Source organism: Sebastes fasciatus, chromosome 11 (genome assembly GCF_043250625.1).
Source record: "Sebastes fasciatus isolate fSebFas1 chromosome 11, fSebFas1.pri, whole genome shotgun sequence".
Classification (NCBI taxonomy): domain Eukaryota; kingdom Metazoa; phylum Chordata; class Actinopteri; order Perciformes; family Sebastidae; genus Sebastes; species Sebastes fasciatus.
This window is the reverse complement of record NC_133805.1, coordinates 19,372,634-19,388,046: the sequence shown is the minus strand read 5'-3', so window position 1 is coordinate 19,388,046 and position 15,413 is coordinate 19,372,634. Positions and strand designations below refer to the sequence as shown.

At 41.5% G+C, this 15,413-nt stretch overlaps 1 protein-coding gene across 15 annotated transcripts in view; it reads left to right on the top strand.

Moving 5' to 3' along the window:
• Positions 1-1,204: 1,204 nt before the first annotated feature.
• The window catches only part of LOC141777262 (zinc finger protein 521-like), a 102,871-nt gene continuing 88,662 nt past the window's right edge, over positions 1,205-15,413 (top strand). For 4 of the 15 annotated variants that reach the window (XM_074651368.1, XM_074651365.1, XM_074651366.1 and 1 more), the window contains exons 1-2: positions 1,782-2,330; positions 9,240-9,296. In XM_074651368.1, the coding sequence (XP_074507469.1) occupies positions 2,291-2,330; positions 9,240-9,296 (97 nt within the window). In that variant the 5' untranslated portion in view covers positions 1,782-2,290. Of the gene's footprint in view, positions 1,271-1,343; positions 1,559-1,771; positions 2,331-9,239; positions 9,297-15,413 lie in introns of those variants that run through there. The other 11 variants (XM_074651375.1, XM_074651373.1, XM_074651374.1 and 8 more) reach the window with 7 other exon arrangements.

The following is a 15,413-nucleotide window of genomic DNA, read 5'->3' as shown; positions in this document are numbered from 1 at the left end:
TGCAAAGTTTGCACACTAAAAATGAGTTGAAACTATACCTGGAATGATTAAAATAAGAAAATAAAAGCAAGAAAATAAATATTAAAGGAGAGGACATTGTTTTGACTCAACCATAAATAATTATTATATTTAAAATCTGAAAAAAATATATATTTATGTTAAAATAATTAAAGGGGATGCAATAAAATCTTCATTCATACTGAACAATAATAAAAAAAAAATTTTTAAAAAATATTAAAGGGGAGGAGGCTACATTGTTTGACTCAACCACAAATAATTATTATTACTGAGAAAGAAAGAGGTTGTGTGATTTTTTTTTAATACAATAATAGACCTTTTTAATTAAATAAATTCAAAGTTTGCACACTAAAATGAGTTGAAACTATACCTGGAATGATTTAAAATAATAAAATTAAAGCAAAAAAATAAATATTAAAGGGGAGGAGACCACAAATAATTATTATATTATTTTAAATCTGAGAAAATATATATTTCGTTATGTTCAATTAATTAAGAGGATTGCAATAAAAAATCTCATTCATAGTGAACAAAAATAATGAAAAGAAAACAAAAAAATCTGTAAATAAATCCAAAAAAACTTTACATGCCATTACATGTCATATATGTCAACAAAAAAAGAGGTTATGTGAATTTTTACACAATAATAGACCTTTTTAATTAAATAAATTCAAAGTTTGCAGACTAAAATGAGTTGCAACTATACCTGGAATGATTAAAATAAGAAAATAAAAGCAAGAAAATAAATATTAAAGGGGAGGAGGCTACATTGTTTGACTCAAATAATAATATTTTTTTTAAATCTGAGAAAATATATATTTCTTTATGTTCAAATAATGAAGGGGATGCAATAAAAAATCTCATTCATAGTGAACAATAATAAATAAATAAAAATATATTAAAGGGGAGGAGGCTACATTGTTTGACTCAACCACAAATAATTATTATATTATTTTAAATCTGAAAAAAATAAATATTTCTTTATGTTCAAATAATGAAGGGGATTGCAATAAAACATCTCATTCATAGTGAACAATAATAATGAAAAAAATAAAAAAAAATCTGTAAATAAATCCCCCAAAAAAACTTTACATGTCATTCCATGTCATATATGTCAACAACAGTCAAGACACACAGAAAAATGTATTTCTGCTTAACCACTTCTACCAGAAGGGGGACCAGTAGTCCGTCTGCCGTAGACGGAGAGTGGCCGACGGCGAGCTGAATGAAGGCAGAGAGGAGAGACGCCAGGGTGAGCAAAAGCCGACTTTGGGTTTAAGAGTTCGACTCCGGATCCGGGGAAACCAGCCGATCCAGCGTTCCGCATCTTGCCGTGATCCCTCGGATTTTAATCATGCCTCTCTGTCTGTGTGTGAGTGCAGGCAGGCTGACAATGATTTCCTCAGTGATTACGTACAGAGCGAGTCCCTGCGGGGTAGGGGCCCCCTCTGGAGCCATCCTGATGGCTTTGGGGGCCTTGCTTCCATTTTCCATTATTATGTGGACTACCGGAGCGACAGCGCAGTCCAAGACCTTGCAGGTTTGTGATGAGGAGGGAGCTTCCATCTTCTCTCTGCTTCTTCTTCATCCTCTTTTTAAAGAGCAATTTAGACGTAGACTTTTTAGATCAGATTCCGAAACAACCCTAATTCATGATTAGCAAGGAACTGGAGTGGAGGAAAAAAAAAGGAAAGACTCTATAATAGTTTTGGATGCTGTTATAGGTGGATATGAAGTGAAAAGTGTTATTATCATTTTTCCTCCTTTTTTTTGGTTTTTTTTTTTTATTTTGCACTCTCACAGGAGACGTTTTGCTGATGTCTTTCTCACGTCGGATGCATTTGAGATGAGATTTGCGAGAAGCAAAAATATTCCGCTTTTATTTTCTCTCTTAAAACGAAGCATCATCATCATGCCTGCACGCGTGCAGTGTGTTTTCCCGGAGAATGGAAGCGCATGACGAGAGGGGATTTACTATTATTCTCACACTTTTTTACCACCATATACCCAGCTCAACTAAATAGAGTCGCCGTTATACCGATCGTGGTGGGGGGGGTAAATAATTGGATTTTATAACATCCACCTACTCATCAGAAAATATAACAGCAAAAAAACAACTCGTGTTTGTGTATAGAACCGCGCGGTCAAAAAGGTTGGGCTAAGTTGCATCTTTCTGTAATGGTAAAAAGGCAGACGCGACCAGTGGAATTTAGAGACCTTTTAGACCAGATTATCAGACAGAAACTGAGCAACTTCAGCGTTTCTCTATAGGATGTCGCGCCGCAAGCAAGCTAAACCAAGATCACTGAAAGGTAAGTGATACAAGCCCTATGTCATGGTGGCTTTCAGATGATTTATGACAAGTGTAGACAGAGCATGATCTGAACTTATCGCTCACTGCAAATGTAACTGTTCCTTTTTTTTTTTTTTTTTTACGCATTTCGGAGTGTTCCTTCCTGTTATGTTTGCGCATGGAATCGGATGCATTTTACGCACTTTGGCATAGGGGGGGGGGAATAAAAAAAAAGCTGGTCGGTTTTACAGTTGAGCAGTATTGTAATGCTAGTTAAAGTGCAAGTGCAAGGGTAGGGCATGGGTAATTTTAAAGAGAGCAACCAGTGCAGCGCGACGCTGGCACAAACATCTGGATCAAACACATCTGGATGTGTTAAAAAAGACGCTCCTAGTCGGAACTTAAGCCCGTCTGATGGAATGGGGCGCAGAGTCACGTGACCCACCCTCCTGTCTGAGAAAACTGAGGAGGAAACATTTTATATGTTGTTGGGGGGGGAAAGGGAGGGCTGTGGTGTGTGTGCATGTGTGTGTGTGTGTGTGTGCAATAGAGAAATTAGAGGTAGTGCTAATTGGACATGTTCATTAAAGTTGTAAACATCTGGATTTCAAAAGCTGGAAAACAGCTGAACTTTTTTATTTCATATCTGCACAGCATGTCAGCATATACAGCAGACACTGTGTATGATTTTTAATTTTTTGTTACTTTTTTTGAGACAGTTGGACTGGTGGTAACTCAACCATGCATTTGTGTCTGAGTGTACATGTGTGTGTGAGAGAGAGGGGGGGGGGGGGGGAAGGGGGAGGGAGAGAGAGAAATAGAGACAGCAACATGCATGAACACACACATATTCACACTACTTTTCTCTGTAGCATTTTGGTCAGGGGGGGGTGGGGGAGAGCTGCTGGGTTTTGGAGGTTGAGCTCCAGTTCATCTGGCAGGCATTGTATTTTGCTCAGCAAATAATTGTCCACAATTTCACATTCCCAGCTTGTGGTCTGTGGACCCCCTTTCTCTCTCTCTCTCCCCCCTTTTTCGTTCTCGGAAGTCTTCATCTCAAAGGAAGATTACATGGTCTGCGGTAGTACATTCATGCAGCCACCATTTTAAATCAATACCCAGGAGAGGGTGGAAATGTGAGTGCATGCACATCTTAAAAATTGTCACATTCTGTCTCCAGACCTGCACTGCTCTTTTCACAGTAAACAGCTCTATACATAGATTCCCTAGTTTTCTCTCACACCACACTGGCATTGACTGCTTTTTTTTTTAGTTGATTTGACAATTGCTATTCTCAAAAGACACGTCACTTAGATATAATCGTCTCCTGCGAGCATGCCTACATGCTACAAGTGTGTGTGTGTGTGTGTGTGTGAGTGTGAGTGTGTGTGTGTATGTGTGTGTGAATTCAGAACATCTGTCAAGATTTGTGTACATCGAGAGAGAGAGAGAGAGAGAGAGAGAGAGAGAGAGAGAGAGAGCAAATCAGCATGCAAATGAAGTCTGAGTGATGACATTGTTTGTTTTGTTATTGTCAGTAAAATTTAAATTGGAAAAATGTGGTACACAAAACATCCCCGACTTTTATGTCCTCGTACCGACTGCTGAAGGGGAGCAGAAATGCAGATACGTCATAGCTATTTCCCTGTTTTGGATCAGACCCAAGGAAGGCCAGGCAGATGTTATTTATTGTTCTTTGTCTATCTCTTTCCTCGGGGACAGAGATACACTTATACAGATGTCCACAATAACTTTCCTTCCTTGTCATTTTTTTTTTAATAGTGGCTTGACACTGTATTCTCCACTATTGCTTGCAGAAAACAGGAATTGCTATTTTATTTGTAGTTGTTTCAGTATATTTTGTTAACACCAAAGTGGCATCTCTAAATTAGTTTCATATATGTATGCACATGTGTGAGCCTGTGTCTGCACCTATATTGTATGTTTTAACCAACAGAACGCAGCTGCAGAGTTCAGGTTTCACTTTTATAGGTTGTCTTCTGCTGACTTGAGGCAGTGGTCAATGTGGACGGTGCTTTTTTTGTGCGCAGAAAGAACACTTTGTTCTGCGGAAAAGGGAAAATAAACAGAGGTGCCGATGGAACATGGAGGGAAGGTAGAGAGCGGGCATCGTGTGCAGCGTTTTTAGGGATAGTATGGAGTTTGTGGTAGAGGAGATGAGAAAATAATGCTGTGACAGTTGGCACTCTTTTTTTTTTTTCTCCCTTGTGCACCCCCAACACACCCACTTCCTCAGTATTGGCTGCTTGTGGGAGTCAGAGGTTATGTTTTTGGTCCCATCGAGGAAAAGGGCAACATTACAAGTCCCGTTTCAATTAAGTCTGAGAGACAGATCCGGCTACGTTATTGCTTGGGGGAATAAATGGCACAGGACAAGACCATACATCATTCGCTTATATGCAAACACTTCACCCTAGCCACTGACATTTACTCAATCCCGAGCCCTCTACATTTCTCAACTGTAGGCACATTGTAATTTTGTTTTGATGTGCAGAGGCTTTCGGGTCAGCACATTGCTTCAGTCACTCAGTGGCGAGCAGCGAGGAAGGAGGATCTCACTCCCAAATCCTGTATGTAGCGTGTGATGACTTGCCACGTTGCCTGTCCTTACAGCACTTCCTGAATAATGTGAGGCTGGGTTGATATTTTCATTCGGAGCACAAATGACAGTCTCAAGCCTGATGTGTTCATTGGCTGAGGAGGAAGTTTCCATGTCTGTCACTCCGCATATATAAATATATTTTCTGCGCCATTTACTTTAAGTACGGAGGTTGTCATGAAATCAGCGCTGTGTCATGTACACCTTAAATATTTGATGTTTTTTTGAGGGGCTGGAATTTGTCGCCACATGAGTGAGCTTTGCTTGGCCATACATGAAAGGAAATATTATTATACTCTTTAATAGAGCAGGTTATGAAATCTGTGAAGGGCCTATTGAAAATAAGGTTAATATGGTAGCCTGCTTTACGTCATTAGACTTGAAGCACATTTTTATTTCGTTTCGTGTCAGGTGAAATAAAACTGACTTGACTTTTGACATCCAGAAAAACTCAAATAGATGTGTATTTTTTTAAACACACATTTGTCATAATTTGAAGCTTTTCTTTTCGGAGAACAGAAACGTGTCCGTTATGCCCAGAGATGCATAACCACTCCCCCTTTCACTCCTAATAAGCGTAGGCCTGTGTAACTAAAAAGTGTGATGGCACCTTTAATCTCAAGTATTTTTGTCAGCAGAACTCCTCAAAAACTCATTTGTCTCTTTATTTAAATACACACTGTATCCAGCGTGTTTAATGATAAATGCAGTAAAGACCTCTTCTTAATTTGAACAATTAAAAACGCAGAATATCCAGCTCTATTTTTCCTCCCCTGTTAAAATGTCTATTAACAGTTGCGTCATTCTTAGTTTATAGGGAAGCTGCAGTATTCCAGTCTGTTCACAATTAATGATCTGTGGCATAACACCCATTAACACTTTTCTAATGTGACACAAAAATATGGTTAGTATTATCATTAAGGAAATTATGATGGAGCCGTGGAAAAATCCCATTAGCACGGCTGTCAGTGCTCTTGACATGCGGCTCAGTGTGTTGGACTGGGTGTCGCGGGAGCTGGCCGATATCTCTTCTTACTCCATGGCATGTGTCTCTCTTGTTGTCATGGATTGTCTGCCACATGGAGGAAGGAGTTCTGATTCAGAGACAATGATTGATTCCCACCGCTGCTGCTGCAAATGAAATGATACGTTGCTGGGCGCATTTGCATCTGTCTCATTTTTCCTGTAATATTTTTTTTGGAAGCTAAATTTGCAGTAATTGCATAATGAGATTATTGATTTTTTTTTATTATTGCTGCTAGTGGAGTTTTTGCTCTTAATATGATTTGCTTACAGTACATGGCAGTATATGAAAGATTACAAATATTATGCAACGTGATTAACATGCTCCTCTATTGCAAATTATTTATGACACTAATCACCAGTTCAAATAATGCTCATTAAGAAAGTTATTCATGTGCAGTGTGTGTCCTCCTCCCTCCCTTCCCGGCCCTAATTGAGGAGGGTTGACCTCTTGACCCGAGCTAAATTGAGTTGTAGTCCCTGTGGCGAGCGTCTCCTTCCCGGTCAGTCAGGGCGGATTACACTGCCATTGTGTTCGCCACTGTATCGTCCAAAGCTGGCTGTAACCAAGCAGATGAGTCACGCATATCCAGGAACACACTCAGGGCTTTTTAATGTCTGAGAAGTGCTGCGAGATAACCACACACACACACACACACACACACACACACACACAGACACAGACACACACACACACAAGCTTACGTGGCAATCCACAAATAAAAAAAATGTACAGTAATTATACACACGTGTTGTACGCGCTCCTCACTCCGTTCTCTTACACAGCAGGAATTAATTTGATGGATTAGGAAAGGTCCAAGCTGTTGAGAGTTTGTCATGTTTTTGCTTATTCATGTCTATTAAATCATTAGTTTTATGCAGGTGTGTTGTATCATGGGCCGTGCATGTGGCGATCAATCTGTTTTTTTTTTTTAATTGTGTATTATTTTTTACTTTTGTTTTGCTCCCCCTATTTGTAGAATATTAACTCACCCCTAAAGCAGGAAATGTCCCGTCTTGGGGATTGTCACTCTCAATAATATAATGACGGTTGCTCTGTTCATTTTCTGTGTGTGGCCAGTGTGTTAATTAGTGGCCTTTAATGCTGCGCCACTTGTTGTGGGATTATGTCTTTCCTGCTCCGCGTTTTGAAAATCAAAGGAGCCAGCGCTGAAACGGTCCCATGTGTGTTTAGTATTGTATCAACAGAACCTAGCAGCGTGATTACAGTTTGTCACTGACTGAGTGACACACTGTACCTTGTCAAACATTAATTAACTGATAGCGGTGATGCATTAAGAACAATGTGGACTATTCAGTTGAAGTTATTGTCATCATGAGCTTCATATTAATTAAAACTCTCCGGCTATTTGTATTTGTACTGTGTTATGATTGTTGATCAAACATCCAACCAGTGTGAGTCTGCCCTTACATGACAGCTCACCCTCTCTGATCGCTCCTAGCTAGCTATTAATTATCCAGAAGACAGGTGCAAATGAGAAAAAGAAAAGAAAAAAAAAGCATTTGCACCGTGATGGAAGTTGTTTACTTTTTAAAACGACAAAAAAACTTTTAATAAGTTCACAGTGGTGACAAATCATCGCAAACTGCCGTAATGTTTAAGTTCTTATGGCATTGTGAAATAGAATTTTCTGCCTGAACTCCCTCATCTCACCAACAGGGACGGTAATCAAAACAAAACACCTCCAGCTCCCCGCCACCAATCTCTGATAGAGAACCATGGGGGATTTATTAGGACCCCCATCCCCAGCCCATTTAAATGATCCTGGATGCAAGGCGCTCAACAGCGCTGGAGAAACTCATTAAACTCTCAGGGCGTCAGTCACTAAGGCCTCCTTTAACAGGACAAGGTTTCTGTGTTGGCTGATATACAGTCCTCTTTGGGATTTACCTCCATGGTGTCCAACTATGTCTGTTCCATCACTTTTAATTGATTTAGCTAATTAATTGCCATGCACGTTTGTTTAGCATATTTTCTGTGTGCGTCAATTATAGTAGTTACTAAGAAAATGATTTCCCATTCTACGTGTGTATTGAGTGAATAGTGGTTATTTTGAATCAAAGCTTCTCACTGTGGAATTCAGTTTTTTGGCCGGACAAGGCCAGACAGAGAAACATACTTGTTCCGTCGTTTGCCATCTTCACAAGAAACAGCTCGACACTTTCCTCTTCATTTTTCACCGAGGTTTGACACCCTGCTTGACACTGACTCTTGCTCCCCTGAGGGGGCTTCTGCCACCATAGGATCCTGCCTTAATTATGCAAAGTACAGGATATTTTGTGCGATTTTAAAAGTGCGCCAGTTTCTGCTTTGGCAGTCACTGCCACACTCCCCTACTGGGAGGTCCTGTCAGACTCCCCCCTTCCTCTTTGCCCAGGAAAATGAAAGGCTAGAAAGAAAAGACATAATGGAGAATGCATTTCAACTGCAGGGGTGGAAACGCAGAGGCGTAAGAAGTCCTCAGTGAGACCCTCATTTTACATGGAACAGGTGGGAGACTCTTTTGTTCTCTTCCCGCTGTTAGAATCCATTTCATTTCTTGTACTTGACATGCCACAAGGAACTCTCACCAGTTTCCAAAAAGGCTCCAATGTAAAAGCTTCCTACCTTTTTACTAAACACAAGTTGTGTTTTTCAAGGCCATGCTGTTATCGAAAAGTCAAAAGTGGTTTAGTTGCCATGCGCCTAATGAGCGGGTTTCAGCGCCGATCAAGCTGTCACTATTTTGTCAGCCCTCCTGTTAAAGAGAAAAGGCACTTTGCCGCCGCTTTTGGTTGTTATGACACGTAATGTGAATATGTATTTTATAATTTTTCTTTGCATTGAAGTTTGGATCACAGTCGGCTTTAAGGCAAATGTTGTTTTTGATACCCGTCTAATTTAACCACCCAAGCAGGGCACTATACAACCTTCTTACTAATGCAGTCATCAAGGTGTTTTTTTACTTGGTCACTGTTGATGTTGGGAGGACGTTTCATGGGAGACGTTCATAATTCATCACGTCATTACCCAGTCCAATATGTTATTTACGTGGGTGTTTGCCTTGTTGCCAAACCTCATACATATGAAAGGCTTGTGTGGATTCCCAAACCACAGGTTGAGAGCTGTCGAAAGCTGTTGAAATCTCTTGGAGTTTCCATACAGAAAAAGCTCAATAGTAAATAATAAAAAAGAAGGAAATCTCAATGTGTCTAACTTGTTTTTGCGCTGTTAACTGTTTCTTTCCCCTCTTTTTCTCTCCCCGTTCTCTTTTTTTCTGGCAGTAGAAGACAATGTGACAGAGGACCAGCACAGTCCTGGGCAGACTGCCATTCCAAGCGGTAATGCTCCATTTCATATTTCATCATTTTCGGCTGGAAAGTGGATCATGTGTCTGCTTGTGTCTGTCTGTGAAAATCTTTGTTGGGTTCAGAATGATATGTGTTTCCTGTTTTTGAGGTTTTTCCTTCTGTAAACTGCACGGTCGCATGCGTTTGTGTCCGAGAAAGGGCAGAGCGGTGTTAGCTCCTCTTCTTTGTTTTTGTGTGCATGCATACATGCAGGTGTGCTTATAGCTGTCCTTGTGTTTCTGTGTGTTCCTGCCTGACTCTTTGTTTCCCAACCCCTCTGTATGATGTAGAATAGAGCTACCCAGATGAATGTGTCCTGTCTCCACGCGTGCCATTCACAGTGGCCCTCCAGGAACAGAGCGGTAATTCAGGTCAGGCTAGCAGAAAGCCCCCTATGAATGAAGCCTGCTCCTGATGCGCCACACTGTATATTTTCATTTCATTTGTCTCTGGTAAAGGTTAAGTCTCAGGCGTGGTTATTTTAAACCCGATATGGATGGCTTTGCCCAGCAGGCTGGGGACCCTGGGTACTCCTCGGCTGCCACATTAGTCCAGCATTTACCCACAGCTTTCTGAGTGCTCCTCTGCAAAATGCAGGAGCATGCACCACTACGATAGGTCCAGTCTTTTCTCAGATGCTTATCAGAAAATATCGATACACTTGAGTATCGCGATATTATGTTTTGCGATACCGTATAGATTCTCAAAAACACTATTGATTTTTAATCAATAGTTTACATGCAAAGATTGGCGGCAGACAGTGGTTCAGATTGCAGAAAGAGTAGTGCTATGATGTTACAGAGACTGTGATAAATGCAAATGGAGATCCCACTGTTCTGATTGTATAAATAATAGGGCTGTCAAAGTTAATTTTAACACCTCTAATTTCTTTAACACATTAACACTATCGATCTTCCGGAGGTTGCATCGGGCTTTAAAGCTAAAGAGAAGATACTGCTATCCTGGAACTGAATGAAACTAGTAAAACCTAAGGAATCCATGACCATGTCATACTAGCTTGTCGGGAAGGAGGCTAAATAATGCTCCAAACTTACGCTAAATATTGACGATATATATATATAAAACTGTCATGGCCATTTTTAAAGCGGTCCCTTGACCTCTGAGCTCAAGATATGTGAATGAAAATAGGTTCTATGGATACGCATGAGTCTCCTCTTTACAGACATGCCCACTTTATGATAATCACATGCAGTTTTGGAGCAAGTCATAGTCAAGTCAGCACACTGACACACTGACAGCTGTTGTTGCCTGTTGGGCTTGAGTTTACCATGTTATGATTTGAGCATATGTTTATGCTAAATGCAGTACCTGTGAGGGTTTCCGGACAATATTTGTCAGTGTTTTGTGTTGTTAATTGATTTCCAATAATAAATATATACATACATTTGCATAAAGAAAGCATATTTGCCCACTCCCATATTGATAGGAGTATTAAATACTTGATAAATCTCCCTTTAAGGTACATTTTGAACAGATAAAAAATGTGCGATTAATCGTGATTAATCATGGACAATCGTGATAAATCGCAATTAAATATTTGAATCGATTGACAGCCCTAATAAAAAAGGAAGCTTTGTTTACTCCGATTTTACGCATATGGTGGTGTGTTATTTATACTATGACAGTTTTCCTAAAATTAGATTTAAAAAATCGCAATACATCCCCTTGCTTGCCATATCGCAATATATTGAATCATAACCCGTGTTATGATGCGTATCGTATCGCCAGTTTCTTAACCAATACACAGCCCTGCTGATGTATTATTGTTTCAGTGTTTTGTTAAAACCCGGCAAACCTTGGCTTTAGCGTCCAGCAGACATTTAGAGGTAGACATCAGTCAAAAGTGACTCAGACATCTTGCAGTTTATGACCTTCGGCGCTATCCATCATCCCCCTCATGTGTTTCCGATTGACCCTTTCAGCGTGTAATTGATCAGATATGCCAGTAAACATTTTTGTAACATTTTTGTTCATCTCTGGAAAAAAAAAGCAGATATCTACCTGCCGCTGAGTTAATGTGTATCGATGAGGCGTTGGTGGGTGGTTCTGTGGAAAGAAACCGCCTCCTTAGCCCCTCTAACCCCCGGCTCAGGGGATGAAGGACTGGGCATAAAAGGCAGACTTGCCTCGGAGACCTCCTGTCATCCAGAGCCAAAGTAGAGCTAATGAGTGTGCCTGATTACAACGACCCCCTCAGACACACGAATCTCTCTCCCCTCTCCCCGTCCCTCCACCACCTCTATCTCCAGAGTGAGGGGAGACAGCCGCCACATGATCGATGTCTGCCTGTGGAGAAATCAGGAGGGCGCACAAATTAATTTCTCACTTTCCTCATTTGACTTCGTCTGACTGATTTATTTTTTTTAACCCTGCTCTCAGGATGCAGCTTGATGAACGGTCAATGAGGAAAAAAGTGTTGTTTGTGGCGATCAACTCTTAAGATGCTGGGGAGAATTTCTCTCGCCAATTTTCTCCTCCCAACTTTTGACATGTTTCACCGCCGCTTGTGTGTCTTAATCGTAACAGCAGTGATTCATCCTTGTGGCTCAACCGCTGCCCAAACAAGCCCTTTTATAACGTCAAACTGAAAAGCAGTAGCAAACGCTCACCTGCTTTTCATGCATTCGCCACTTTGACGGACACGGCCACAATAGCCATTAGACTCCTGACAAGCCGAGGGCTTAATCAGACATGGTGTCAAGATCTGCCTCATAAGTAGACCCCCAGTCGAGCTCTTCTGTGACTCTGCAAGCGTTCCGCAGGCCCCGCATCCTGTTTCTCCTTAGCAAAGGCAAAGGAGAAATGCTAACAAAAGAGGCCCTCTAAAAGATAGACAGTATTATGCATAGTATAGAGGGGCAGGAACAGTGTGATATCTGAGATTTAATGAGGCGGTGCACTTTTTTTTTACCCAGAGAGTGTCGAGCAGGCTTAAGATCTGCAGCTTGGCTTTACCACTGCGCTGCCTGTGTGTAATTATAACCACATGCTCCGCGCTTTTTCTTCTCTCTTATATATACATCCCTTTCTTTTCCCCTTTTCTTTCTTTGCTCTCGGCTATGTCAGATGGAGGCTGTTTTTTTGGAAGAGGGTGTCAGAGTGGAGTGGACTGAGGCAAATAGAAGTGTTATCGAGATCTGAAGGGGGTGTCTGGGTGGCAAGGTGCCGTAGCGTAGAGTAGTGTAGCGTATAGTGGTGCGGCGGTGTCTGAGACTCCGGCTGCCCGCAGATCAATGTACTGCAGGGCTCGCTACAGCAGGAAGGGGAAAGGACTCTTTCACTCCACCACTTCAGAAAATCATATTCTCTATTATTCATTTCCTTTGATGTTTTACTGCACTAATGGCATAGCAAGGCGCTCCGTTCAATATTATCACTCCCTGTGAGAGAGCGAGTGAGACAGGGTGTGAGAGAGAGAGAGAGAGAAAGGGAGCATTTGGTATGTTCAAATGTTGTTTCTCATTCATCCGCTTTGATTTCCATTCTTCTTTACGCGCTTGTATCTTTTTTTTTTTTTTTTTTTTAGCGTAGAGATTTTAATGGTGGATGATGGTGTCTGTATACCTGTGATTATATGTGCCGCTTCCTTCATGTAGTGCTCTCCGTGTTGTCGTCATTGTTTGTTCTCCTGTAATTGTTTAGCACCTTTTTCTCTCTCTGTGCTCGTCTTATCTTTATCTCAGCATCACATTTTCATAAATATACTGCATGTTTTTTTGTTTTTTTTTTACATACAAGGTGGGAAACATTTGTCTGTGAATGCATCACTCTGCTTGTAATGTGTTTAACGTTTTAAGAGAAACTGCTTTTGACAAGCACCTCTTGCTAATCTACTTTCAAATTTCAAATGCACCAAAATATTAAACAGCAATTAGTCCTTAATATGAATCTGGGTGACTGGAGGCAGATAACTCAAATTGCAGTGCGTCGACCACATGCAAATTCTCGAGGATCGTTAACAATCCTGCAAGTGTCACAGCCGCGTCGTCGTCGGATCATGACATTCTTTAATGACGGGGGATCAGTGGATGTGACGGCCTAAAGTGGAGAGCCCCAAATCCCATCCACACAGAGGAGGATACACTCGGAGGCACACGTGGCATTAGAATGTAGTGTGACCTATATATGGCGGGCGCTCGGCAAAAAAAGTTTTAGATTTTTAAATAATGAGGTGCCGGCAACCGTGTGAAGGTTATTCAATCTTAATGTCCTCCTATTTCTGACAGCCTCCCTCACTCTGATAAAGGAGCGTACTCACCTTTGATCAGGCCCGCCGACATGTGTCGACAGAAGCTGCTCGCTGGTTAAAATAAATTCTTAATTCGAACTTGGGGGTGGGTGGTTGTAGGGTGGGTTGCCGGGGAGGGGGCTTCATAGAATCAGGATCTCTGGGAAACGACGGGGATATGAGCTGGTAATGATGTTTTCGACACCAAGGTCTTTCATAGCACAAAAGAAAGACTCGGGCTGAACCCTGATGGAGACAGACGTATTGTATATCTACAGGCAAGTAGGAACATAGCCCTCAGTGATGATTGCACGCTTTTCTCGCTCAGTGTTTTGGGGCTGGATTTGAATGAATTTCGGTTTAAAACACTGACATCCATCACATGTTGCATTTCAAAAAATGGCTACAACAACTTTTTCCGTTTCTCTTTTCCTCGTTCCAGGCGCTCGATATTTTATTTAATCTTTAAGCTTAGGGTTAGACATTAAATCTCCAGCAAGGTTAAAAGCAGGGGTTCATGGTGAGAGTTAACTTTTTAAGATCATAAATCTTTGCAGCTTGGCCAGACTTCTTTCTTTAAGTATTCCTGTATGTTCATGCCCCTTCCTCTCCTCTCCCTGTGGTCAGCATCTCCACCTTTCTCAGTGTGTGGGCCAGACAGCGGGGGGACGAGTGTGGGCTCCCCTGCTAGGGACCCCGGGTCCCCGGTGGGGCCGAGGGAGCAGAGAAGAGAATATCAATTAAAAGGTTATAAATATTTAAGAGCAGAAATATTCAATAATATAAGGGTGGGGGGTCCAGGGGACTCTTCAACTCACGAGATGAAAGTTGTGGTATGATAAATGTCACTAGGCACCGTAAGAGACAGGAGTGTCTATGATGGATGGACTCGAGCTGAGACTGATATTGCACGGCTATAAAGATGTCAATCACCATTCAGATATTTTATTAGTACGAAACTAATGCGGTTTTCGTAGCATAAGGATTAAAAAAAAATCATCCTTTCAGTCAGATCTTCGTCGTATTCCCCCGATGAATAATTTCTCAGTCCGAGCTGAGATCATCTTACTTCGAGCTGACCTTATCAGAATATGGATCAGCGGTCAATGTAGCTTCCCTCTTGTCCTTTACCTGCATTGTCAAGCTGATTAACAAAATTAACATGGTGAAAAATTCTCAATACGCCACGCATCTTCCCCCCCATATTCCACATGTGATTGTCAGCCATTCCAGGCATGTTGGTATTGATCTGCTGTCCAGCCTGTAGAGACTGCTAGAAGAGGATGTCCTGATCTGATGGATTACTGTATGAGGCCCAGAGGCACAGGAACCTCAGTATTGACGTGGCTCTTTAATCCCAGGGTTGGACGTGACCTTGCCGTGTCAAGCCCCCACTGCCCCCCCTACCCCCCCCCGCCCGCCCCTCGCTCGCACTTCCCCAACCTCAAACATGTAGTAGTTTACACTTCCAGCGCCGCATCACAGCAGTGCACCGGAGGTCACTCGGAGCACTGACCCGGCTTGGATTCACTGGAAGTTGCAGCTGAAACTTGTCACTCGAAACAAGAGGAAAAACAAGCAAGTGAAACTCGCACTCTCTTTTGGGTTTTAATCTCATACATGTCCCTGAAACAATGTGAGACTATCAACTTAAAATGAACAACCCGAACATCTGCATTCTGATATGAGAAATGTATTTTTATTGCACGCGTAAATGCAGCCGTCAGTTTCTCTTGACAGGACTGTGCTGTAATATTAGACAAATTAATGATTCATAAAGGCCGTCGGAAAAAAAATAATCTTAACCTCCTCCACAGGCACGCTGTAAAAAGTGCATATTGTGAATTCTGTGTCTGCGG